General features: G+C 41.2%; 1 protein-coding gene across 3 annotated transcripts in view; it reads left to right on the top strand.

Annotated features, from left to right (window-relative positions):
* DZIP1 (DAZ interacting zinc finger protein 1) overlaps positions 1–26,531 on the top strand; it is a 63,667-nt gene that overhangs the window by 23,873 nt on the left and 13,263 nt on the right. For all 3 annotated transcript variants that reach the window (XM_016925456.4, XM_054665476.2, XM_054665477.2), the window contains 6 exons: positions 986–1,048; positions 8,781–8,921; positions 9,465–9,513; positions 11,456–11,512; positions 14,906–14,962; positions 21,483–21,542. In XM_016925456.4, coding sequence (XP_016780945.2) covers positions 986–1,048; positions 8,781–8,921; positions 9,465–9,513; positions 11,456–11,512; positions 14,906–14,962; positions 21,483–21,542 — 427 coding nt within the window. The remainder of the gene's footprint in view (positions 1–985; positions 1,049–8,780; positions 8,922–9,464; positions 9,514–11,455; positions 11,513–14,905; positions 14,963–21,482; positions 21,543–26,531) is intronic.

The following is a 26,531-nucleotide window of genomic DNA, read 5'->3' as shown; positions in this document are numbered from 1 at the left end:
GGAGCTGTGTCCTGAACTGAACTGTTGACAGTTGCTTCCAGCAGGCTGTAGACTACAGCTGGTCGCTCATGAACTGAAGGATGTGGCTCTAAAATCCTAAGGTCCCACCTAAATTTCTTCTGTTTCTGTCCTGTGAGTTGTGTTGTCAGTTCAGAACCCATGGCCTCAGAAACCTTGGTGTTTCCTTTTGGCCTCTTAGGTTGGCAAACTAGCACCTACTTTTGCAAATAAAGTGTTACTGGCTATGTCTCAGTAACATTTTATGAGTGCTAGTTCATTTACATCTTATCCATGGCTGTTGTCCCAATACAGTTGTGGAATGACACAGCTGTATTGTGTTGTGTTGTGACCAAGTTGTCTGGCCCCCAGAGCCTGTGATATTTACTGTTAGCTCCTTACTAAAAAATTTTTCCTGACCCCTGCCTTATGGTAAAAGATTAAAACCAGATGCAAATGTATTTAAGCATTTTTGACTGTGTATATTCTAAAAAATACCAGCTGTATTAGTCTTTTCTAATACTACTGTAAAGAATTACCTAAGACTGGGTAATTTATAAAGAAAAGAGGTTTAATTGACTCACAGTTCCATAGGCTGTACAGGAGGCATGGCTGGAGAGGCCTCAGGAAACTTATAATCATGGCAGAAGAACAAAGGGGAAGCAAGCACGTCTTAAGATGATGGAGCAGGAGAGAAAGAGCGAAGAGGGAAGTGCTACACACTTCTAAACAACCAGATCTTGTGAGAACTCACTATCATGAGAACAGCAAGGGGGAAGTCCACCCCCATGATTCAATCATCTCCCACCAGGCCCTTCCTTCAACACGTGAGATTTGAGTGGGGACCGAGAGCCGAACTATTTCGCTAGCTAAAATTTTACCAGATAGATAGTTGGGTTTCATAGGTATTCACTAAAAAGGAAGCTCCCATATTGCATAGATCTCATTGTTACAGTTGTACATAAATTATTCTTTTATTCTTTTGTAGGAAAGCAAATGGACAGCTCGAGTTCAAGCTATTCATCAAGAACACAAGAAAGAGAAGGGTCGGGTAAGGTTAAGAAACCAGTGGCCTAAAGTGGGCCATTTTTTAAAGAAATATTTGCTTTCCTTTTTAATAAACATAATATTTTTCCACTTAATAACATTTGGGGAGAAACGTGTAGCAAAATTAAAATTACCTATAATTCTAACACCAAAGATAACCACTGCTACTACTTTCTTATAATTTATTTGTTTTCTTTTTTTTTTTTCTCATGAAACTTTTTTAATGGGTCTCAAAATTCTGTGACAAATTTTTGGTCAAGTTGTTTCCATTAAAAAGTACTGATTTTAAAAACTAATAACTTAAAACTGCCACACACAAAAAAGAAAACCAAAGTGGTCCACAAAACATTCTCCTTTCCTTCTGAAGGTTTTACGATGCATTGGTATCATTAACCAGTCTTTTACTACTAAACTTAAATGGCCAATTGAAACAAGCAGTTCTGAGACCATTCTTCCACCACTGATTAAGAGTAGGGTGGCAGGTACTAGGGATAATATTCATTTAGCCTTCAGAGCTTTCTAGGCAGACTTGGTGACCTTGCCAGCTCCAGCAGCCTTCTTGTCCACTGCTTCAGTTTTCTTGTATGCATTTCTGTAAGTGTAGAACCTCATATATACATAGTTTTACAACATTCGAATTATGTTTTGTAGGTTTGTACACTTTTCACTTTATATATCATAGACCTTTCCTAAGTTTTAAAGTATTCTTCAAAATCATGACTTTTAATGACTTCATGATGATCTTATTGGATGTATCATAAGTTACTTAATCATTTCTTCATTGTCAAATACATGTTTCCGATTTTTTTGTATCACAGAACTGCAATGTAAGTAATTTTTTAAAAAGGCAAGAACTGTTTACATTAAAATCGCTTTAATGAAAACAAACTTTAATTATGACACTGATTCTCTTTCACCTGAGTACATCAGAAATTTAAGTGTTAAAATGTGTTTACACTAGTGTAAAACATCTAAAGTGGATGTATTTGAGAACGTCTTAAAATAGGAAAACTTCTGTTTATTTTTTCACTTGAAATTGTGTTTTGTACCTTAGTATTTCTTGTAAATCTTTTCTGATGGAAAAAATGTTTCCTCTTTTGCACATTTTCTAATATTACCTTTCTTAGTAGAATATTAAACGACAAAAGGTCATATAATATGTATGTGTATAATTGCAAGGATGAAGTGTGTTCAGATGATCAAAAAATTTATCAGCTTATATTTCTCCAAAGTGGAACAAATACTGAGGAAGACGAGGGGAGAAAAAGAAACTGGGAACAGTACTAGAGCCAAACTAAAGCAAACAAAAAATAAAAATATTTCACAAAACACCTGCAGTTCTTGAGGAACTTCGATGGGAAAGTTAGATATTAATCTACCTTTAAGATTGTATCATTGCTAGAAAAGGAAGTAGGAACCACTATTTTTCCTCTATTCCATTTAAAATATCATTTCATCATGCAAATACTTTATAGTGATAATACACAGACATACACCCAATACACATATCTATAGATATACACATATACAGTAGTTTATATTGAAAATTGTATCACTGATGTGGCAGTTCAATTTAGGAGATATTTACTGAGCATCTGCTGTGTACTACACTTTATAAGGCTAAAAAGAGGTGTGGAACAATGCCTGCCCTCAGACTGCTTACAGTACAGAAGGGAGTAGGAGTGAGGCTACAGCTATGGGAATCAGGATGGGATAAATGCAGAGTGCCCTAGGGACTGAACAGAGAGAGTTTCTTGAAGTGGGATTAGGGCTGTGTGTGGATCATGCCCATGTTTACATCTTCAGCCTAAACAACTCTTCTGAGTTCCAGATCAGGTAGCCAGCTCAGTACTCGACATCTCCATGGGCTTCTCAAGTGTGACATGCCTAAGATGAAGTTCTTGGGTTTGTTCCCCAGACTTGGCAAATGGCACCCTCGTTCCTCCAGATGCTCATCTTGATTCCACCTTTCTCTCTCAATCCCCGAGTCCAGGCTGTCTGCAGGGCCCACTGTATGGAACCAGTTCTTCTGTACTTTCCTGTTGCCTCTACCATGAACTAAGCCTCCATTTCTGAATGGGCCCCAGGGCGGGTCTCCTCAATTCTAGCCTTCCCCTTCCTTAGTCTGCTCTCCACAGAGCCAGCAAAATAACCTCGCTGCTGGCCGCCATTCTAGCCTCAGCCTGACCCCCCCGCCCCGCCCCCTGCCTTTCGGAACCTGCTCTTTCCAGCTATGATGACTTTCTGCTAATTTCTAGAACATTCTGGCCTTTTCCTCTTTTATACTTGGTTTTCATTGTTGGCAAGCCCTTCGACTTGCTCTTCACATGGCTACCTCCTTCCCCTCAGTATGAGTTTTCTGTTCTGTGTAGCAAATGACCACAAATTGAGTGGGTGAAGATGGCATGTATTTCTCTTCTCAATGTCCGTGGGATAGGAGTCCAGGCAGGGCTTGGCTGGGCTCAGGGACTCACAGGCTGCATTGAGAGTGTCATCTGGGCTATGTTCCTGTCTGAGGTTCCTTGTGGTTATTTGAAGGGCTGAGACTATCAGGTTCCAGAGGTTACCCCTTCTCCATAGCAGTGCACAGCATGGCTGTTGACTTCAAGGCCAGCTAGAGTGTGTCTCTCTTGCTTTCATTCTCCCGCTTCAGGAAGGGCCTGGGACTTCTTATTTCTTTTTTTTTTTTTTTTTGGGTGAGACAGAGTCTCACTCTGTTGCCCAGGCTGGAGTGTAGCGATGCCATCTTGGCTCACTGCAACCTCTGCTTCCTGGGTTCAAGCGACTCTCCTGCCTCAGCCTCCCGAGTAGCTGGGATTACGTGCCACCATGCTGAGCTAATTTTTGTATTCTTAGTAGAGATGGGGTTTCACTGTGTTGGCCTGGCTGGTCTTGAACTCCTGACCTCAGGTGATCTACCCGCCTCGGCCTCCCAAAGTGCAGGGATTACAGGCGTGAGCCACCATGCCTGGCCTGGAACTTCTTTTAGGGGGCTCACCTGAATAAGACAGGCCCACACAGGATAATCTTCCTTTTCATAACCTCAAAGTCCACAGATTTGGGACTGCTATTGCGTCTCCAGAGTCCCTTCACCTTTGCCGTATTCTGTGGTTGAGAAGCACAATGGAGGTTCTCCTCAGACCAAGGGACAGCATCACACAGGGGGTGTACACCAGGGGTACAACCTTGAGGGCCCCCTGAGAACCCTGCCTACCCCACTGCCTCTGGCCTCTGGGCCCTGGTCACCTGATGTCACTCTATCCAAGTAGGTAGTCCCTTTTCTTTATTATTCCCATCATATCTCAAACAGAGTTCTGAGCACTATTTTAAATAGTTTACTTGCTTATTTGTTTCCTTGTTTATTGTCTCTCCAATCATGTCATTGGCCCTCTGAGTGAAGGGCTCTGTCTATTTAGCTCTCCATTGTCTCCCCAGCATCCACTCATGTGCCTGAAATGTGGTTGGCACTCACTACACACTTGCAGAATGAATGTGGAAGGTAGCTAGACATCTAGCTAGGGCATCATTCAGCCTTGTTTTCATAGATGGAGAAAGGCTGATTGTAGGGTTCAGAAGAGCAGGGTTACCAGAGTTGTCTGGAGGTCTAAGCACCATCTGCTGTAGGGAGGACACTAGTCCAGGTTTCCACCCTGCACCCAGGGAGCTTCCCCCGTGGCAATGACTATGTAGTTAGGACGATGGCGTTCACCTCCCAGCATATTTTATCTATGGCAGCTAAGATGCAGGATCCCAGGAGCAGTGGACGGTAGTTTCTCTGCACCACAGGTGGCTCCACTGTGCAAGGAGTGTTCTCCTTTGTCCCCCTGCATTACACTGAAGCAAAAGTGGCCTGTTCTTACAGTTCATGTCCTGGTGTCCTGGAGCTGACTCATACTGGCTCTCAGCTGTGCACATTTCTCCTCATCAGGGTGTTTTTTTTTGAAAGCTGATTTAACCAGCACACCTTTGGTTTCATGGGAACATTTAGAAATAAATGGATATTTGTAGTTGCCATATACTTAAGCCTTCTAAGAGTTCTGTGAAGTAGATGCTGTCACTCATTTTACAGGTGAGGACACAGGGGCTTAGACAGATGTTGTGTTGCCCACGGTCACTGGTATTTGAATGCAGGCCCTGTGTACTCCAGGGCATACTACACTGCTGGCCTGTCTAGCTCCAGGCACTCACCTGTGAAGCTCCCAGCCGGGAAGGAAAACAGGCAGTGACAGCTTCAAGTGGTTGCTTTTCTGTAAGGACGCAGGATCTTTTCTTTGGATGCTCTGACATGGTAATCCCTAACCAGGGATGCACTTCAGAATTACCTGAGACTCTTTTCCAAAGTACACGTGGCCAGCTCCACTCCCTGAGATCTTGATTTAGTAGGTAAGTCTGGAACACATGGATTTTGGAGATAAACAAACCAAAAGCCACCCAGGCTATCCTGTTTTGGATCTATGGTTTGAACCACTGCTCTTAGATCATTAAAATCCCTACTCTTATTCTTCAAGCCATCTTTCTAGCATTGGTATTTAGGGACAGAATTCAGGTTTCTTTATTAATCGGGGGTGGGGAGGCATTTTTAAAATCTTGGCTCCTTTAAAGCTGTCTGTGTTTCAGACAGTTGTGGGAATTTCAGTGGCCTCTGGCTGGAATAGAAAGCGAGTTACAGTTTTTATACTTTGTCATTGCGAGTTGTGATGGAGAGAAAGACTGACAGTTGTCATGGAGGAAGAAGGTGAGGCCTTTCCTGGTTCTGAGTGGGGCGCATGCCTCACATACTGGGTATGTGGGGGCGGATTTGTGCCACCACTAGGCTGCACTCCTTCCTCGTCTGTTGGTTTGGCTTGTTTAGAAGCTGCTTACCTCTCCCTTCTTTGCTCTTAAACCCTAACAGAGGGGTGAATTCAATCAGGTTTAGTAATCTCTGCCTGAGACCTAACTATTAATTATTCCACATGATTGGTGCCTGCTGTTCCCACAATGCACATATTGTATTTCTCTGTTTAGGGAAAGTTGCATTTGCCAACTTTCTATTGATTTACCTAGATTCTTGGCAATTTTTTTTGTTTTAAATAACATTGGTAGGAGTTCACAGGCAGTCACAGATAAGCGATGGCATGCCCTTTTTACCCAACAGAAGACTCTTGAGAGCTTGGGAGGTTGTCAGATGGTCACATAATGAAGGAAGGAGGATGGGGTGATGTGGACCAGTAGGGAAAAATGCACAGTGCTTGAAATGGGATCACAGAAAATGGGCTCATGAGCTGCAAACTTCAAAATAATTTCTGGCTATGTTTGCCTAGACCCTCTCCATTCCTTTCTCCATGTACTCTTTTCCGTGCCTTTCTGATTCATTCTTAACTCCTCTATTAAGAATGATGTTATCCCTTAGATATTCCCACATCTCCTTTCTTCCTGGGGCCTGGAGCAACTCCCCATGTAGTTGATCAAGGCCGAGATCCTAAACCTCCATCCAGCAGCCTGGACATTTTTACTGGCTTTTCCTTCTATTTTCCAGCTCAGCATTTCCCAGACTGCTTTGGAGGCCACTTTTCCAGGGGCCTGTAAAGATGTAGTGAAAGCTCTTGACAATGCCCTCCTTGGGGGAGGTTCTTAGTATCCACTAGGAAAGGAAAGATTCTTTTTAGGTTTCACTCGGAAAATCTTTCTAGATTGGTTCCACCCAGTGTTTGTCCAGCCTCATAGGAGCACAGAGCATTTCAGAGGCAAGGCTGTGCAGGATGCTAAGACACTGCTGTTTTTTTTTTTTTTTTTTTTGAGACAGGGTCTTACTCTGTCACCGGGGCTACAGTGCAGTGGCTTGAGCATAGCTCACTGCAGCCCCAACCTCCTGGGGTCAAGCAACCCTCCCACCTCAGCCTCCCGAGGAACTAGGACTACAGGCTAACCCCACCACACCTAGCTTAATTTTTAAAACTTTTTGTAGAGACAGGGTCTTACTGTGTTGCCCACGCTGAACTCCAACTCCTGGACTCCAGTGATTCTCCCTCCTCGGCCTCCCGAAAGAGCACTGACTTTGAAACTTGCATGTGAAAGTTTAAGTCTGGGCTCTGCCCACCTTTGGCTGTCTCAATTAGGACCAGTGACTTTACCTTTCTAGACTTGAGTTTTCCTATCTGTACGATGGGGCCAAAACATGTGTCCATAACATTGCGGTGTGGATTCAACAAAATGAAGTGCATCTAGTACACAATGAGTGTTAATTTTCTAAAAGCAAGCAAATGAGGAAATGCTGGTCTAGGTGCCCTTATATACTCATCTCAGGCACGGATACTTCCTGCTCCTTTATTTGATCAGCTTACCCTGTCACCACTTCCAGGACATAGACTTGGAATGTTCTTCACCCCAATTATGAAGCCTTTTTTTTTTTTTTTTTTTTTTTGAGACGGAATCTCGCTCTGTCACCCAGGCTGGGGTGCAAAGACATGATCTTGGCTCACTGCAGCCTCTGCCTCCTGGGTTCAAAAATTCTCCTGCCTCAGCCTCCCGAGTAGATGGGATTACAGGCGCCCGCCACCACACCCAGCTGATTTTTGTATTTTTATTAGAGATGGGGTTTTGCCATGTTGGCCAGGCTGGTCTGAAACTCCTGACCTCAAGTGATCTGCCTGCCTCAGCCTCCCAAAGTGCTGGGATTACATGCACGAGCCACCACACCCGGCCTCAAGCCGCCCCCGCTTTGTTTCTTTTTAGCCTTCTGTGTTTAAACAACTACTGAAATTGCTTTAAGCACCTTTCCTTCAATTATTGAAAACAAATTCTTCTTGAATTCTTTTTGTCCAGTCTATGATCTTCCATGACATTATCTCTAAAGATGAATATGTCTGTGTGTCTCTGTATCTCTGTCCTCTGCATCTCTCCCTTTCTTTCCCTCCCTCCCTCTTTCCCTCTAATCCCCACCATTCCCCCTCTTTTTCTCGGTAAACATTTATCAGTAAACATTTCTCAGAGAACCTGCTGAGGGCCAGGGATTGTGCTAGTTTCTGGGAATATAAAATAATTAAGATGGGGCTGGGCACGGTGGCTCATACCTGTAATCCCAACACTTTGAGAGGCCAAGGCGGGTGGATTGACTGAGTTCAGGACTTCGAGACCAGCCTGGTTAACATGGTGAAACCCCGTCTCTACTAAAAATACAAAATTTAGCCAGGTATGGTTGTGTGGGCCTGTAATCCCAGCTACTCAGGAGACTGAGGCAGGAGAATTGCTTGAAGCCGGGAGGCGGAGGCTACAGTGAGCCGAGATTGCTCCACTGCACTCCAGCCTGGGTGACAGAGTGAGACTCCATGTCAAAAAAAAAACAACAACAAAAACATTAAGATGTGCTCTCTGGCCTAGGATGGCCCATGTGGGCATCGGAAGGACAGGACTGCAGGAGAAATTTAGTACTGAGGGTCAGAGCCACTCTGCAGGAGAAGCCTGAATCCTTTATCGTTGCTCATCATGTGTTATTTCGTGTTATGTGCTGTAGTTGGCTCAGCTGCTCCCATTATCAGTGTTGTCTATTTGGGGTCGTGAGCTCCCTTGGGAACACAGATGAAGCACCTAGAGCAGCCAGGGCCAGGATATACCATGATCAAAGATTTATTCAACGACTTGATGCGCACGGATAGTATCAGGCCAGCAAAACAGGCAGAGCATGTACCTGAAATCTGGAGAATGAAGACATTTGACATGCAGCTTACAGATGGATGCCTTTCTTAACTTTTTTTCAGCTCCTGTCACATATAGAGAAACTTCGAACCTCAATGATAGATGATCTAAATGCAAGCAATGTTTTCTACAAGAAAAGGATAGAAGAGCTAGGGCAGAGACTCCAGGAGCAGAATGAGCTGATTATAACTCAGAGACAGCAGGTATGTCTGGCGGCAGTGTGGCACCATGCTTCTTTAAGTAACGCAGTCTATCTAAGAACATGTGTTTTTACTTTAGAGCATTTGTAAGTGGTATAAGGTGAGGAAGATGGAATATTTTTCCCCTTGTGATTGCTTGTAAAAGTTAGTGCAATAAAATACATTTTTAAAAGGTATTTAAAAGTAATATGTTGAAGATTTATACAGTTAAAGTTCAAAATTAATTTGATTTGAAAGTAAGTAAGAATTTCTTTCAGTAATTACTCTGAGAAGCAGCCAAATACAAATGCAACTTTAAAAAGATTTTTTGTTATTTTATTTTGGATTCAAGGTGTACATGGACAGGTTTTTTACATGAATATATTGTGTGATGGTGAGGTTTGGGTAATAACTTCTGCCTCTATGCTTTTAAAGACCACATGCCCTATGTCCCTGGATAATTTAGTGAAAAGGTTAATTTACTAACAACATTATCTGTCCATTATCCCATGTGTGTGTCCCTATCTAATTTCAAATGTATCACTAGAAGACTGTATTTCTTTGCAGATTAAAGACTTTACCTGTAATCCATTAAACAGTATCAGTGAACCCAAAGGTAAGTGGATGGGATCCCGGTACTGGTGGCAAGGGGAACCTCCCCAATTGCACTGGGCTTCAGAAGAATGTGGGCCCCACTTGTTTATGTGTGCTAAGATGGCATTCTTCTTGTTGTATTGATTTCGTAGATCTGTCCTCTATTATTTTAATTTGAGAGATTTGTTACCACAACCCAGAAAGGTGAAGAATTTAAAAAATCTAAACTATCATGTAGTTGTTTCATTTTTTTAATCAGAGTACTATTAGGCACATAATACCTGCTTAGGAGCCATTTACCTCTTGACTTATACACTGTAAAACAGAGTTATGCATGTAAAAGCACAGGGTCTGTCGACAGACTGGGTTCAACTCCCATCTCTGGCACTTCATAGCTTTGTGAATCTCTGCCTCAGTTTCCTCAGCTTTATAGCAGGAATATGAATAGTGTTTCAGTCTATTTTCTCTGCTATAATAGCATACCATGGACTGGTATTTATAAAGAAACAAAGTTTCTGGAGGCTGGGAAATCCAAGAGCATGGTGCTGACATCTGGTGAGGGTCAACCTATGGTGCAAGGCATCACCTGGCCAACTAATGCATGACAGAGAGAAAGGAAATTGGGTCAAACGCATCTTTTTAAATCAGAAACCCACTCTCAATAACTAACCCACTCCTGCCACTGTTGCCGTGTAACATTGTTACAATGGCAGTTAAATTTCAACTTGCATTTCTGAGGGGACATTCAAGTCATAGCAAATAGTAACTACATCATAGGCTTGTTATGAGGATTAAATGGGATAATATACCTATTAAGCCCTCATTAAGTTTGCCATTATTATTGATATTAAGCTCTTAGTAGGCCAGGCACAGTTGCTCACATTTGTAATGCCCGCATTTTGGGAGGCCAAGGCAGGAAGATCACTTGAGGCCAGGAGTTCGAGACTAGCCTGGGCAACATAGCGAGTCCCCCTTCTCTAAAAATAAAAAATAAAAAATGAGCTGTGCATGGCAGCAGGCACCTGTAGTCACAGCTACTCAGGAGGCTGGGGTGGAAGAATCACTCGAGCCCAGAAATTCAAGGCTGCAGTGAGCTATGATTGCACCACTGCACTCAAGCCTGGGTGACAGAGTGAGACCCACATCTCTAAAAAACAAAAACCAAAAAACTCTTAATTATTCTAAAGTGCTATAAAGGCTTGCTGCGTTATTCTCAACTGTGGCTGTTTGGGGGTTACAGGTTTGTTCTAAGTTTAATGGGAATATGCACAACCTACTGACTGCGGCAGTGATAGCCTGCCTGTCTCCATATCATTCAAGAACTCTCTGTCTGTCTCTGTCTCTCTCTCTCTGTCTCTCTCTCTCTGTCACACACACACACACACACACACACACACACACACACACACACACACACACACACTAAACCAGTCAAGACCAGGGCAAGAGCTGACTTTGCAAAAGAAAAAAAAAAGAGACCAGAAGGGAGACTGGGAGCCATAGGTTCAGGGTCTTACTTCTGCCTAGTTTTCTTCCCAGTGATTCCAGTCCTGGTTCCTGCACGTCTCAGGTTGTTGAGGAATCTTTGTCTATTTGAGGGATGCCAACTAGAGGTGGTACTGGGGTGTATGAGCTGGGTTTCCTCCCTCTTGTTTTGAGATAAAGAGTTGGGGAAAGAGGGTTGTTGTTCCCTTTAACTCCTCTTCAAATAACAAGAGCTCAGGTTAGGGAGGAATACTTGCAAAATTAACTAGATATCATAAATATTTGACTGAAAAGTAATTCTGGGGAAAATTTAGCTTCAAAAAGATGTCTGTTACACATATTTATTCTCTTGGTGATGTGCTATATATTGGTACATTTCATTTATGTTTTTTATGGGGGCTCAAATTAGTATAAGGGCTACAAAAATTTAATCCATAGCTTGTGATGTTTTTTGTTCATTTATTTTTCTGTCATTTCAGGAAATCCTTTAGCCTGGCAGGCTTTTGAATCTCAGCCAGCTGCTCCAGCTGTGCCTAGTAAGTTCCTATAATAGATGCAGGGCTCTAAAGTTATCTTTAAAATGCTAAACCAAAACATAACTTTTACTTACTATTTTTAGAGACTTTTCTTTGAAAACCAATGTATTTAGAGATCACATAATGATTTATTTTGATTCTTAGTTTTGACCTAGTTCTAAAACCCAAGACTACAAATATCCACATGATGTTGTGGTGATTTTGATTAGCTATAGCTATTATTTCACAATTTGTCTAAAAAGGGATGACTAAAAATTCCTTGGCATCACCTTAGTTTATACTTGTAGACTTCTCAAAGTGATACACTGTGTGACTGTGTGACTGTGTGTGGTGTCACCACACTTTGAAACTGCTGACACTCTTACTGCTGCAGGCTTTGACAGGTGGCCTGTCTGTCCCCACTTGTGGTCAGCCTGGCCATCTGCTCTATCTCCCGGAGCTGTCAAGATTCTGCAGTAAACCAAAAGGACATAATCTTTACAGTTGAGAAACTGACAGATGGTTGTTTAAAAATACTAGCTAAATAGCTGAGATAGTTTTGCTTCCATTCAGGAAGGAGTAAGGGCAGGTACCCGTGCCATGTGCACAGGGATCTGACTGTGAGAGGAGTATGGGCTGAGGCTGAGCACAGAGAGACAGCACCACGCACATGGGCCCAGGGATTGCGAGAGCACTGTGTAGTGACCAAAGGACGTTCTTGAGCGTGTTTTGGAATTTGGCACTATTGGCTGGAAAATGCTGATGGTTTTAACCTCTCAGTCTTCTTGGAGGCTACTTGAAGCTGAAGAAGTTAAGCGGTAGTTAAGGAGAGGAGAGGAGTTTAAGTGCCCAGAGTAGGGTTGAGAGAGGAAGAGATGCTGAACTTACATCTTATGAAATGAAGGAAAAAAACACATTTCAGAGAAGGACAGAAAGGTCAAGTACTAAATTATTCAAACAAACAAACAATCTTCAGCAGCTGACAAAACTCAAATATCTATGCAGAAAAAAAAACAAAAAAAACCCCCAAGGCTATATTTAGTTAGGGTGGTTTTCTCCAAATGGAGTATGCAAAATTATCTATTGGAATGTGGGAAAAAATTATTAGACGTTATTTTTATATATTAATAAATCTCATCCTTTTAATTTTTTCATTTTTTTGTTTTAAAATGTACACATTTGTATTATAGTATATATAAAATTCATTTAAATAAATATGTGTATTTCTGGGGGAACTTTTACTGATTGGGGAATGTGGTCAAAAAAATATGGATGCCACTGGCTCTAGAAAATTCCAAAAATAATTTAAAAAAATAGGCCCATAGCTCCATAGGTAGCGGTCCCTTCCGAGTGAGGCCCTGGCTTGTCCCATTCCTCTTCCCAGCATACAAAAGGATCTAAAAGCCAAGGTTCTAGTGATGGCAGGGAAGTTTTCATCACTTAAAAGAAAACATACATTCTAAAGTTTAAGATCAGAAAATCTAAATCACAAGGTGAAAGTCAGCTTAGGAGATATGCAATAAATAAATCAGACCTATAGCCAGTAAAATGAAGATTTGTAATGTCTAATATAAAGCAGATATGGTCAAACCTGTTGATTCCACCTGTCTATACCCTTGGTGATTTAGACACTAGTCAGTCATTTACTGATTTACTACCCTTTCATAATAAGGGAATGAATTCTGTAGTTTAGAGAAAAGACCAAATTGTGATCAATTTTAATAGCATCAGATCTTTTGATTCTGTAAGCTGGAAAAATATCTAGATCAGGAATAGTTAGTATTCTGTATTTTTTTTTTCTTGTAGAAAGTCAGACAGTGATTTACATTAGGCTTCACAGGCTAGATGATCTATTTTGCAACTACTCAACTCTGCCACTGTAGTGCAAAATCAGCCATAGACAACACGTAAGTGAAGGAGCTTGGCTGTGTTCCAATAAAAACAGGCAGTGGACTGGGTATGTCTCATGGGCTATAGTTTGCCAAAACTTGATCTAGATTATACAAGTTGCAAATGGGTACAAAGGCAGTATTTCCAGAGTTTGTTAGCAATTTACAAATAGGAATTGAACACTTTCACTAGAAGCCATTGTGAAGATTAAAAATGCATACCTATAGAAGTAGCTGATGGCCGGGTGTGGTGGCTCATGCCTGTAATCCTAGCACTTTGGGAGACCAAGGCAGGTGGATCACTTGAGGTCACCAGTTTGAGACCAGCCTAGCCAACATGGTGAAACCCCGTCTCTACTAAAAATACAAAAATTAGCTGAGCATGGTGCCGCATGCCTGTAGTCCCAGTTACTCAGGAGGCTGAGGCAGGAGAGTTGCTTGAGCCCAGGAGGCGAAGGTTGTAGTGAGCTGAGATCATGCCACTGCACTCCACCCTGGGCGACGGGAGTAAAACTGTGTTTTTTAAAAAAATAAAATAAAAAAATAGCTGAGGTTTGTGGCCAGTATTTTTTAGGGTAAGATTAGAATTAAAAGTCTGTCTTGATAAAAGAAAGAAGCGGTAAACTAATAGACCAATACTGTTTAGTGAAAACAAACTGGATAAATAAATAGTCCAGAGAGGACTCTCAGATAAGAATTATCAAATATTGGAAGAAGGCCGTGGAATCTAATTTTCTGGAGAAATTTAAATTAGAGAGGATTGAGTCTTACTTAAGTTAGGTAAACCTCTTTCCACAGGCTGTGCCTAAATTAATACCTTCACATAATGTCTTCCAGCCCAGTGACTAGAGTACTTTTTAAAACTGGTTTATTGTGCATGAATGTTCATTGCAGCATTATTCATAATAGCTAAACAGTGGAAACAACTTATATGTCCATCACCTAATGAAAAGGTAAATAAAATGTGATCAGTTTATAAAACAGAATGTTATTTGCCCATAAAAATACATACTGATATTTATATACATGCTACAGCATGGATGAACCTTGATAACATTGTGCTAAGTGAGCAAAGCCAGACGCAAGGGACCACATACTGTATGATTGCATTTACTATATGAAATGTCAAGAATAGGCAAATTCATAGAGATGGATAGTAGATTAATTGTTGCCTGGTGATAGGGAAGGGGCAGAAATGAGGTGTGATGGGTATTGGGCATGGGTATTTTGAGGGAGGTGATGAAGCAAATGTTCTAGAATTAGACAGTGGTTGTGGTTGCACAGCCCTGTGAATATGCTAAAAAACCACTGAATTGTATATTTTTAAAAGGGGAACATATCTCCATAAAGCTGTTATGAATATAAGTTTATGTTAGTTGTGTAATATCTTTGTCACTTGAAATATTTGTTCCTTATGGTCTGTATGTATCTTGACTAGTTTGAGGCATATTTGGCTATCATCATGTTCGGATGCTTATGCTTTAATTATGGAACCTCTGAGTTTTTCCTTTTTATGCTGTTTCAGTGAATGCCCCAGCCCTGCACACTTTGGAAACTAAATCAAGTCTGCCAATGGTGCATGGTAAGTTTCAGTAATAGTCTCAGCGTTTTATGTGCAGTTGCCACCCTGAGTTGGATAACTTATTAACCAAAAGTGATTATGTGGAGGTAATTAATAATAAAACAGGAAACATTTTAGTGATTGCAAAACAGCTATTAAAACTGCAGTCTTCATGTGTAATATTGTTGTAAACTGGACATACCTCCCAAAGTCTTAAAGTATAAAAGGTGTATATAGGTATAAAAGGTTGCCAGACTCACAAGTAGAGATTTTAACTTTGGGTAGTGTCTTGGTTATTTATGATTTTTGTGGAAAGTAGTAGGTGTTGGGTAAGAATGAGGGTGACCTGCTACCAGACCAGCCAACCAGCACATGCCACAGGGCGTATGTGGTTGTTTTTATAACTTTCAATGTGGCAGCAAGTCACCTTTTCTAAACAAACAGTTTGAATGACTGGTTGGGAAAATCTAGAAAAGACATGTGATGGAAACTAAAGGAAATAGGTAGGAACCACTGGGTGAAATCATTACCAGGGTTCAGTTCTTGGACCAGATCAAAAGGGTGATAATTGTTATTAACATGATCCAATAGATGGGCTGAATATTTGTAGCCGTATTTTACTTTTTATACAGTTAAAGTGCTTACAGTTTTTATAGTATGTTCTTTAATGTGATGTTTTCCTGTGCTCTGTTGGATATTACAAATGAATTAAGACGGGAGAAGGGCCATCTTTTTCCAGTCTCATATACAGTTGCTCTGGAATCCAAGGATTATTTCACTCTTCTTTCATTTTTGATCTTTTAAAAAGGTTACACTTAAATCCATGATCTAACTGGTCAGTATGGTGGCACTTTTTGTCTTCATAGATATTGTGATCTGTATACCATGAACTTTAGTAATAATCCTTTTTACTCATCACTGACTCTTGAAGTGTTTATTGCACCTTATTTTTTTCCCGAAGATCATTTCAGGTGGGTCAGTTGTCTTGAGTATGTGATCACAATACGTAATGTGTAAATTCTCCACATATTGATCTTCTTATTTACAAGTGTTCAGAGCATGCAGTTTTTTCCTTTAGACCAGTAACAGATAAAAGCACACTGGACATAAATAAATTTGCTTTAATATTGAATATATAAGAAAAGTATCTAGCAATCATTCTGTATTCATATTATTTTATGTCAGGTCTAAAATCTCTCTGTTGTGTCCCTTTGTAAAGCATTGCTGGCCATTTCTCTTTTGTACTTCAACAGTGTATTTTAGTTTCTTTTACTTCCCCACCCCTCCACTTTGTTATTGTTAGCTTTCTGTATGACATCACACAAGGTTCCTAGTTTCTTTGTCATATATTTTTGTTGCTAACTAAAGGACACCCTGGTAGGTACATTAAAGCTGTCTGGGGTTAATTCAAGGGTCCGGACAAATTGATCACTTCTAAAGCATGTGTTCATGGGGACCCTACCCTCACTAGCCCAGAGCTGCATGAATCAGTCATGCCCCCTTCCTGGCATCTGCTGGGATTGAAATGCTAGTTTTAAATGCCAGCCAGACCTGGCACAGGGCCTACAGCCCTTGGATGGGGATCAAAGCTTATTCGTGAGCATCTCAGTGGGCAGGAGCTAGGAAGAGACTTGGCCAGGGCCCGCCAACGTCCCCCACCCCGTCAGGCCAGCTTCCCCAGGGCGGCAGGGGCAGGGCAGGTTAGTCATGGATTGCGTAATGTTTATTCGCCTGTTCACTCTCTGTCCTTTGTTCCATCTCGAAGCTTGATGAGGTTCTTTACCATGAAAAATCTCACAATTTCTTACCATTGTAGGTCGGGTCCCCTGGGAAACAGACTGATGCGGAAGTTTACAGGTGGGAGGTGGGGGTGCCCTTGGACAGCACCTGTGAGAGAAGCAGTGTTGGGCGAAGGGAACGTTGAACCTAGACGCAGCCACAGTGGAGGCCTCAGCCAGCCCTGCTTCAGAGCTGCAGAGCTGGGATGAGTGCTCCGGCTTGTCCTCCACTGAGGCAGGGGTGGGCCATTGCCCCTTGCACTGATTTGTCATCTGATGGGGGCTGCCCCAAAGAAAGGGTGAGCTAAAGCAGCCTGGAAGGGACTCCACTGTGAGCTGCTAGGAGCCAACATTGCCAGCACGTCTGTCCTGAGAGGATCTAGGTAAAATGGGAACCCTGATGGCTCCCTGCTTTCAACTCTGCTACACAAGCTAAACGGTACAGGCAGTAGGTTCTGATTCTAAGGCAGTCGATAGGATGAAACACGGGTTCGGGAGAAGATAAACAATCATGCTTGATTCCCATCCCCGGTATGCATTTTTTTTCTGGACAAACCTCAAATAAATTTTTGTAGTATTTTCACCACTGGAGATCACTTTGCTCTATGCTTATGGAGTAGTGACTAAATGGTGGTATTAGGATGCCCAGAAAATAAAGTATACTTTGTTGCTGTTAAACTGACCCATACACCAATTGCTTAGGTTGCCTGGGCTGATAATGTGGCCCACTTTTAGAGCGATGAGTGCAGTGAGGATGCAAAATAACCGCTTTTCCCAAAGTCTATGGGCACCTGCTAGGTTCTACCTACATGTAAAGCCCTCCTTTAATTTGGTCTATAAATTGTGAGGGGCTTATGTATGCATGACTTTAATTGTATATAGCTACAATGAGGACCACAAAAACTGGAAACTCTTTTTTTTTTTTTTTTTTTTTTTTTGAGACTGGGCATTTCTCTGTCGCCCAGGCTGGAATGTGGTGATATGATCATAGCTCACTGCAGCCTCAACTTTCTGGGCTCAAGTGATCCTCCCACGTAGTTGAGACTGCAGGGGTGCACCACCATACCTGACTAATTTTTTGATTTATTATATAGACGGCATTTCATTATGTTGCCCAGGCTGGTTTCAAACACCTGGACTCAAATGATCCTCCCACCTCAGCCTTCCAAAGTGCTAAGACCACAGGTGTGAGCCACAGCTCCCACTTAGAAACATTTTTATTAGACTTTACAGTTATTATTATGTTTTGTTCTCAAAGCAAGTATTCTACATCTTGAAATACTGAAACTTAACACAAGCAATAGTTTACTGTCCAATACATGACAGGTGGTATGCTCTAGACTTCTGGTGTATTGTGTCTCTTGATGGAAAGAAAGATGGCTTCCCCCTCTGGACACCACTGGCCCAAATAGTGTTGCAGAAGTGGGATGGGGACTGTTGAAAGGAAGTCTCAGTTCAGTGGGATTCCACCCTCTAAAGGAGAATGGGCCTGATCCCTGTCAGGTGACCATGCTTATGTGCAGTCACAAGGGGAAATGTTTGGATATGCCAACAGGATCTCCTGGACATACATCCTGGAAAAGCTCAGGAGAGTCTTCAGTGAACATGTCTTTGACAGGAGTTAACATGCCACATGTAGTTATCTGTTTCTCCAGCGGTGTTCCGCCACTCTTGCCTTCCTTCCTTCACTGACCACTGGGTAATGACAACTGTGGACCACTCCTGCATGACAGAGATATAGAAATGAATCAGAAACGAAGCCTGTCCCCACAGAACTTACAGCTTATAAAGGAGACCACATGCTTATAATTATGGTGCAAGGTGAGAGCCACTGAGAAATGAAATGGGTATCCAGGCAGGGGAGAGATTTTCTCCATTTGGGAGACTCTGGGAAGACTTCCTGGTGTAGCTGACATTTGGCCATTTGAGCCGAGTAGGAGGTGAATATGTCGGGATGGCATCCTAGGCAAAGCAAACAGTAAGAAGGAAAAGGTGGCAGGAAAGCACTAGATGTGAATTAGCAGTTTAGAGTATTACTTGGCCATGCATAGAGAAGAGAAGATGTGAGGGAAGTGAGGTTGGTTGAGGGCGTTCATGGCAGCTGTTGAGTGCCAGGCTGCAGCTGTCCAGGGTCGTTCTTGGGGCAGTTTGTAGCCGCTGAGTGTTCCTGAGGCTGGGTGTGCAGAATTGGAGAGCTGGGCTATGGGAGGCTTGGCCTGACCAGAGCGTCTCCAAAGCATCTGAGATGGGGAGACCAGTTGTTGGTGTGGGTGATCCTGCACTTGAGATTCCTCCCCGGGAGTCTGCTTTGTGGTGACGAGACTGGAGAAAGAGTGGACAGACCAGCGGTTTGGTGGAGTTGGCAGAAAGGCTGACTGGGGACCAGGGCCAGGACCAAGGAAAGTCAGAGCACAGTGAACTCTGATAATGGGTGGACAGCGGTGGCATTTGGAGAAGTCAGAAAGACAAGCCCAGTGAGCGCCAGTAGGCAGGCATCATCACTTTGTGGACAAGTCCCCAGACTTTGGAAGCAGGCAGTCCAGATTCACAGCCCACCCCTAAGCCATGGGCTTAGGGGCTTTGCCTGCCAAGTGCAGAGAACAGCTGTGGCTACCGCAGTGGCCTTTGTGATGGTCCAGCAAGGTACAAGCCACTGAGTAAGCTCTGGCCAGTGTTGGCTTCTAAGGTAGGCACAATGAAGTCCAGCCAAAGTCAGCTAGGGGCAAAAGGGCAGGGCTAGTTAGAGGACCAAGATCCTTTCTTCTGGAGACAATGGCAGGAAACTGATAAGGATTTTTTTTGAAAGCCTCCCACAAGTTCAAGGGAGACTCAGACCTCTGAGTGTTTTGACTGTCACCCTGCATCTCAGCTCAGGACAGGATCTGGGACGTTTGAAGTCTAGACTGGTGGCTTACAAAGCACAAGCAGGGCAGGTCCTTCCCTCCTGATGTGGGACATCAGCCTGCTTGTTTTGGGAGCTGGGGTTTGGCCAGCCTCACTTTCCCAGCCCTTGTTATGGGAGCCATGTTCAGGAGTCTCCCCTTCTACCAGAACTCTTCCTCTGTACACAGAGGGAAACACATCAGAACCTGGCAGTTTATCCTGACTCTAGAGAAATAAGTCATAGGAGTATCCCTGTTATAAAATAATAAATATGTGTGAGATTATTTCATGAAAGTTTTATTAAAAGTTTCCTTGTGACCTTATTTTGATCACAAGTAAATAAAATACAGTGTGACTTTTTAAAATCTGAAATTAGTTATCCTCCTTAAATCTGTTTTCAGCAGTTCAAACTAGTAATATAGCCTATTTGTATCATTTTTAAAAATCTTGATGCTCTATAACAAATTTGAAAAGCACATTTTTGGTGGTCAGCAGTTGTGGTACCTGCTGGACTTAAATGCTTCTTCATGGCTATGTCCACACTTCAGCAGTTAGGTGATTTTACTCAGTCATAGGCTGTATTCCAGAAGTTAACTTGAAAGTAGTTTAAGATGCATTTCTCCCATACAGCCAATGTTACATACATTGACTAGGTTGCTGGCTAAGCTGTAAGAACCTATTTATATATACCTAAGCCTGTCTGTCTGTTTGTCTGTCTATCTATCTATCTAGCTATCTCTATCATCTCTCTCTCTATCATTTATCTATCTGAAATAGAGTACTAGAAATACTTTAACGAATAAAAAACCAGACCCTTTAAAGTAAGAAGCATTAAATCTGAGATACCACACATGTGGATCCCTGCCCGGCCACCTGGTGAGCACTCGGTAACTGTTGGCCATTTTTAACCTAGCCCGTCACCCACTCCCAGGTCTAGTGGTAGAATGAAATGACATCCCCCTTGGAGGTAAAAGTGGAGAGCTGGTGGGGGGAAGTGCACTGTATCAGTCTCCAAGATGAAGGTAAGTAAACCATGCACCAACTTTGCTGGCTGCATTTCATCCCATATCTAATGCCTGACCACCATCATTAAACCTTCACCTAAAACCTGACCTTCCCCATGAAGGAAATTTCCTTCGGTTGGTAGGATAGGGCTTGGTTTTATACCTGCTGCTGGCAGGCTTTCTTGTGTATGCATATAACATTTCTCTGGGAATAGTCACCCAAAGACCTCATCTCCCCTGAGTGCGGTTGCCATTCTGGGGTGAGATTGGGAAGAGTCCTTCTTCATCTGCCCAGCTGTGGGGCTAGGGCATTCTCCAGCCCCGGAACTAGGTCGTGAAATGCATCCATGCAGGTGTCGAAGAATGGCTCTCAGTCTTGCTGCTGACCTCTCGCCTGTCGTTCCCCTTTTATCTTCTGGGTCTTACCACTTGAAAACCGTGGGGTTAGCACCGGGAACAAGTGGGAATCCCAGAACCTTGGGAATTTTTTATTTTTTTGTAGTTGAAATATTTTCGTTAATTTTCTGATTAGCCACTTGATTGAAATACTTTATAAGTAATGAAGATCTTTTGCAGTTGTGCCCTTGTGACTTAAAAGGCTACCGTCTGCTAGGTTGATGAATGAGAAATTTTAACTTAATTATTTAAAACTATAATTTCTGTAGAGTGTAGTTAATGGAAAGTACATAGAAATCGAAGATATGATGAAAAGGTGACCCTCTATGACTGATTGCCTCAACGTTTTTTCCTCGGTAAATTCTTGCTATTCAGGCATGACTAAAATACCATGGAATTATATCTTTCAAAATCATTTGAAAGGAAACTAATGTAACTTTGCTGTTGTCCTGTTTGTACTGTTCTTATTTTTCCTTATAGAACAGGCATTCTCGTCGCACATACTGGAACCAATAGAAGAACTTTCAGAGGAAGAAAAAGGTAACAAAGGGCTTGATCAGGTTTACCTGCACAGATTATATTTATATGCCAAAATCTAGGCCTGGAAAATATGAGCCAGTGGTTTTTATTCCACTACATCAAAATTAGGAAAGACATTTAGATTTGGATTTTACTTTCAACCCACATAGAGTATCCTGTTATCCTATTCCCCTAATATTCTGTTCTGTTTTCCCCTGCTTTGTGGTATTCTTATGCAAGCAGATAAAATAAGAAATTTTTTGTGTCAGGGAACTTGAAAAAAAATTTAAGTCTTTATTTTAATGCAGATTTTTCTGATGAGATGATATATAGACACACACATGTGTTGTGTACCAGAAGATCTGAAAATATTTGTATCATAGTGGTGATTTATCATACCCTTAATCTGAAATGAATTGGTGAAGTGCTTATTTCCAAATTATTTTTAATAGCAAGAAAAGCATCATGTCTAAGTTCTGGATGTGGAATATTTATGTGCAAAACAGTATCTTTATGGTGGAATTTGGGAGCTGTTACAGGTGTTGGGAGATAATTATTACTGCTTACTCATTTCATTTGATAGTCCTAAAAATTATTTTCTGTCAATTAGTTTTTAAAGTCTATGAAGAAAGTTTAATTATGAGGAACATTTTCTAATGCTAGATTTGTAGATTTTGAAAACAATTATATTTGAATCAGTCTATCATAATTTTTTCCTATTAATAATAATAATAATTCACCATATATCACTTCTTTAGGAGAAAGCAAATTGTCAATACTTATATGGGTTCTGGTTTTGTCATTTTTGTCAGGAAAAGAAGTCAAATGATATATATCCTAATATATAAATTCAGTATTTATTATAACTCTTCCCTTGTTCTCTAGACATTTACCATTTTATTTTTATTTTTATAAGGCTACAAATTGAGAACTGACTACATCAGGCATATTCATAATACCTATATGATATACACTTTCAAGTCTTATTTTGCTATGCTAATGATCAGTAACTTTTTGATATTTTTATAGGGTTTGTTTATTTTGCTTCCGTGTATCTTTGTAATTTGTCTTGACGTTGTATATTTTAGACAGACCATTTAGTTTAGGATTGCATATCTTCCTGTCCCAATAGTTGTTCATGTTTGGCACTGATTTTGAAGAGTTTGGTTTTAGTTGCTTCATTTCCTCCTTATTTCTTTGTAATTGCTGTTCCAATGTTTAGAAACCTGCTTCTTTCAGAAACAAGAGTGACTATAGGTACATTAAATTACATAAAGCCATAAAAACTTGTTGAGGGAAATTTTGGGGTACTCTGATGAGCATAACTTTAAAAGATATTGTTACCTTCTTATGGGGTCCTCAGCCTTGTTCCATTGCTAAACAAATAAATTGCTGGGGGGGTCATTCCCAGACACTTCCAGCACCTTAAAGACCACCACAGCCCAGGCATCAAATGAGATCCTGCAGGCTGAATCGATTCCACAGACGCTGACTTGTTCAAGCTGCACTATTAGCAACTATTGTACAGTAGGTTGCCAATATTTAATTGTAGTGCAATCTCTACACAATTTAATTATCTATCACTAGGTGATAAAGTCCCTTCCAACTCAGAAATTCTGGTTGTTGTTTTTTTAAAATTATTTGTTTTGTGCCACAGTACAATACCCTGGAAACCCTGGGCGCATGGTCTACTTAGCAACATTTAGCAGGGCTGAGCCGCCATCACTGGCTATGGAAGCAACCTTCGGTTTGCCATAATCCCCCTCAACTCTTTTGCCCCACATTGCCTTCTTTGCTTTATGTAGGCGTTTAAGCTTCTGAGCCCTATAGGTTGAAGAGAAATAGTGCTTAAAAAATATTGTCTTTAAGTGATTTTCAACCATCCCTATTGGTTTTCCAGAAACGGGAAGAACAAATCTTACCCTATTTGAGTTCTGAATAATGACACATCATTTTGCTTGCAAGTAACATGCTTCCGCTGTCCTACATACATATCATTTACTGATGTCCAAGATATAAAATCCCATATTCCTTGAAGAATCTGTGAGACATGTCAGGAGGTTCGTAGAAAACGTCACGTACTTTCAAAACTAGAACTTCAGGTCATGTAGTTCACACTCACTTGAAAAACGACTCAGTGAGGGTTCCTATAGGAATCATGATTGTCCACCATCACCCAGAGTGGTCTTGTAACTTCCAGTTCCAGATTTCACTCACTGCATCCCTCTGCCTGTGCTTTTAGAGCTCTTCCAGTCAATGTAAGATGGTAGTTTGGAATCACTGACAGCAAACACCACCATTGGGTGCTGCCACATTTAGGGGGCTGGACTGGAAAAGAAAATAACTCTTGTCATGCTCCATGTGTTCAGCTCTGGTGGTAGACAGGAGAGTGCTGAGGACCATAGAAAACACCCCACGGTCCACGTGCACCACTGCAGAAACCAGTGACTGCCTCCTTCTAGCACCTCTGTGGAGTTAACATACTGGCAGCAGATTAATTGCCATCAATAAATTCCTCAGCTTGTGCTAACATTTTGCAGATAAGTGCCTGAGAAGCTCAATTTTGGCAGTGGTTTGCAAAAACACTGTGGCTTTTACTAAGAAGTAATTCATGCATATTTCTGTGTACCTGCTTTTTGAGCAAAGGCATACTTGATCTTGCAGTTTTATAGATGCTAGAATGTGAGGGCCAGAAGGGATCTTAGAGGGCATTTTATTTTCCAGAAAGAAAACATAGGGGGATTAAGAGCCTGCTTCAGGTTGTTGAGTTTAATTAGTGACAACATCCAGGTTTTCTACTGTCCATAGTTTAGTGCAGAGAGCAAATGGAGAAAGCGAAGCTGATGTGGCCTCTACAGGACCATCTGGATGGCCTTTGGGGAAGTTACTGCTGTTTCTAGTATCCTCATGTCAAAAATCTATCATTACTAGGTGGTAGATAAATTCCCTTCCAACTCAGAAATTCAAGGATTTTAAAAAATCATTTGCTTCCTGCTACAATTATTTGTTTACCATAAATGGGATGTTGTATGTCTGATAAAACTGATCCCATGTATGGACTGTTGTGCATTAGCCTGGGCATCTGCTTGTTTGTGTTTGAAAATTTGTATTTGAAGGAAATGCTAGTCTTTAGAAAGTATTGTCTTGGTCTTGGTGAGCAATATGTGCTTTAACTAAAATCTTCAGCTGTGATTGATTTTCAAGTGATTAATTCCACTTCTACATAAAAACTTTATTTTTCCCTGCTTACTCTACATTCTTTCTCTTGCTTCCATTGGCCAGCCCCACCCTTGTAAGAATCTTTACCAAGGGTGCTCTAATTATTCATAAATGGTTTCCCAAAGCAAGCACCAGTATATAAGGTGAATTTGAGGACAGGGGGAAATGCGTAATCTGCAGTAGTTTGGGGAACTCAGTCATCAAAATGAACCTGTCATCAGAGCTGAGGATGATCACAGACACATCAGCAAATGAATTCAACAACTAACGGCAAAGGCTTTACAGCTCTTCTAACTGCAACCAAGTCATTCCAGGCATCGCTTGCCCCTGTATGTGGCCCCAAGTCCCAGAGAAAACAGGGCGCAGAGCCTCTTTTTAGGCAACACTTCTGTGTACGTCCTTCATTATCTGAGATATTGGCCAAAAGAGTCTTCACATAATTGGGGTAGGAGGTATGTCTATTTCAATGGTAGCACCAAGACTTCCAGGCTCTCTCGGTGCCTCTTTTTATTTTTGGCCCTAGACAGTTGCACACTTGATGGCCACCTAGAAGCCAAAGCCAGTGACATAGTGGCTGCAGCTATGATTTTGATGGATTGTTCATAGAAGTGCTTTTTTTGGTGGTTTCAGAATATTTGTAAACATCGGTGGTTAAACAGCAGCATGATTGCTGATAATATAAGATTTAAGATTAGTTCTGACTTTTAATATATAATTATATGCAGTTTTATCACTTCAGCTTAGCAAGCTGCAATAGCAAAACATAGAATAGTATTTTTGTGCAGGATTTTGTTCTTCTATTTAATGTACACAAAAGTAATTTGACTAATTTTGCTTTCAATAAAACCATCTATTTATTTAATAGAAATATTTTTTAATGTGGGAATTGAACTGGTGTTTAGAAAACATCTTAAACAAAAAGGCATTTTGTTCAAGATCTCCTGCAAATCCAAGTAGTATGGGTATTAAGAATCCTGTCTGCTGAGATGGGTGAGGCAGCAGCAGAAGGGAGAGTCTCTCGGGTGGCCTGGAGCCCTACACCTAGGAAATGGCATTTGATGCCACCCTTTGGTGGGCAAAATGCCCCTGTTAGGAGATTAGACTCCAAAATGGTAGTATAGTTGTCACATTTCTCCCAGATCAGGCTTTTGACAGTCACTAAGGGTCTGAACTGCCAAACATCGCATCTCTTTAATGAAGTCTTCTGTTCCTTTGTACATAAGGACTCAGATTTTTAAAGGTTATGCCATCATTCTTCTCCAAACTGTCTTGAACTTGACTTTTTTTTTTAGTGGAGAATAAAAAAGGGATAGGGATGGAAGTGAGGAGAGTATGTCCTATTGTTTTTGGTTTCTTTGTTTTTAATTATAAGTTGTTTTAAACAAAATACACTTTTGCTAAGACTTTTGTTATCCTTTTTCATTTTGGTAAATATTTTGAAGGGGATAATGATTTTCACATCTTGAAATTTTATATGTACTTAGCTTCTAGTAACTAAAAAACTTTGAAAAAAAATTTTTATATTTAAAATAAATTGAAATGGGATCTCGCTATGTTGTTCAGGCTAATCTCAAACTCCTGGGTCCAAGTGATCCACTCACCTTAACCTCCGAAAGTGCTGGGATTACAGGTGTGAGCCACTGAGCCTGGCCAAAAAGTTTTAATTATTTAAAGTAAATTGGGCTTTTTCTTCATAAGATGATACATAAATTCTAACTGAGTGAGCTTGGAGATGAATTTTTCAGGAAATAGTGATATAATTCTAGTGATAAAACATTAAACTCCTAAATA

The sequence above is a fragment of the Pan troglodytes genome, chromosome 14, assembly GCF_028858775.2.
Source record: "Pan troglodytes isolate AG18354 chromosome 14, NHGRI_mPanTro3-v2.0_pri, whole genome shotgun sequence".
Lineage (NCBI taxonomy): Eukaryota > Metazoa > Chordata > Mammalia > Primates > Hominidae > Pan > Pan troglodytes.
This window is presented reverse-complemented; position numbering and strand designations above follow the sequence as displayed.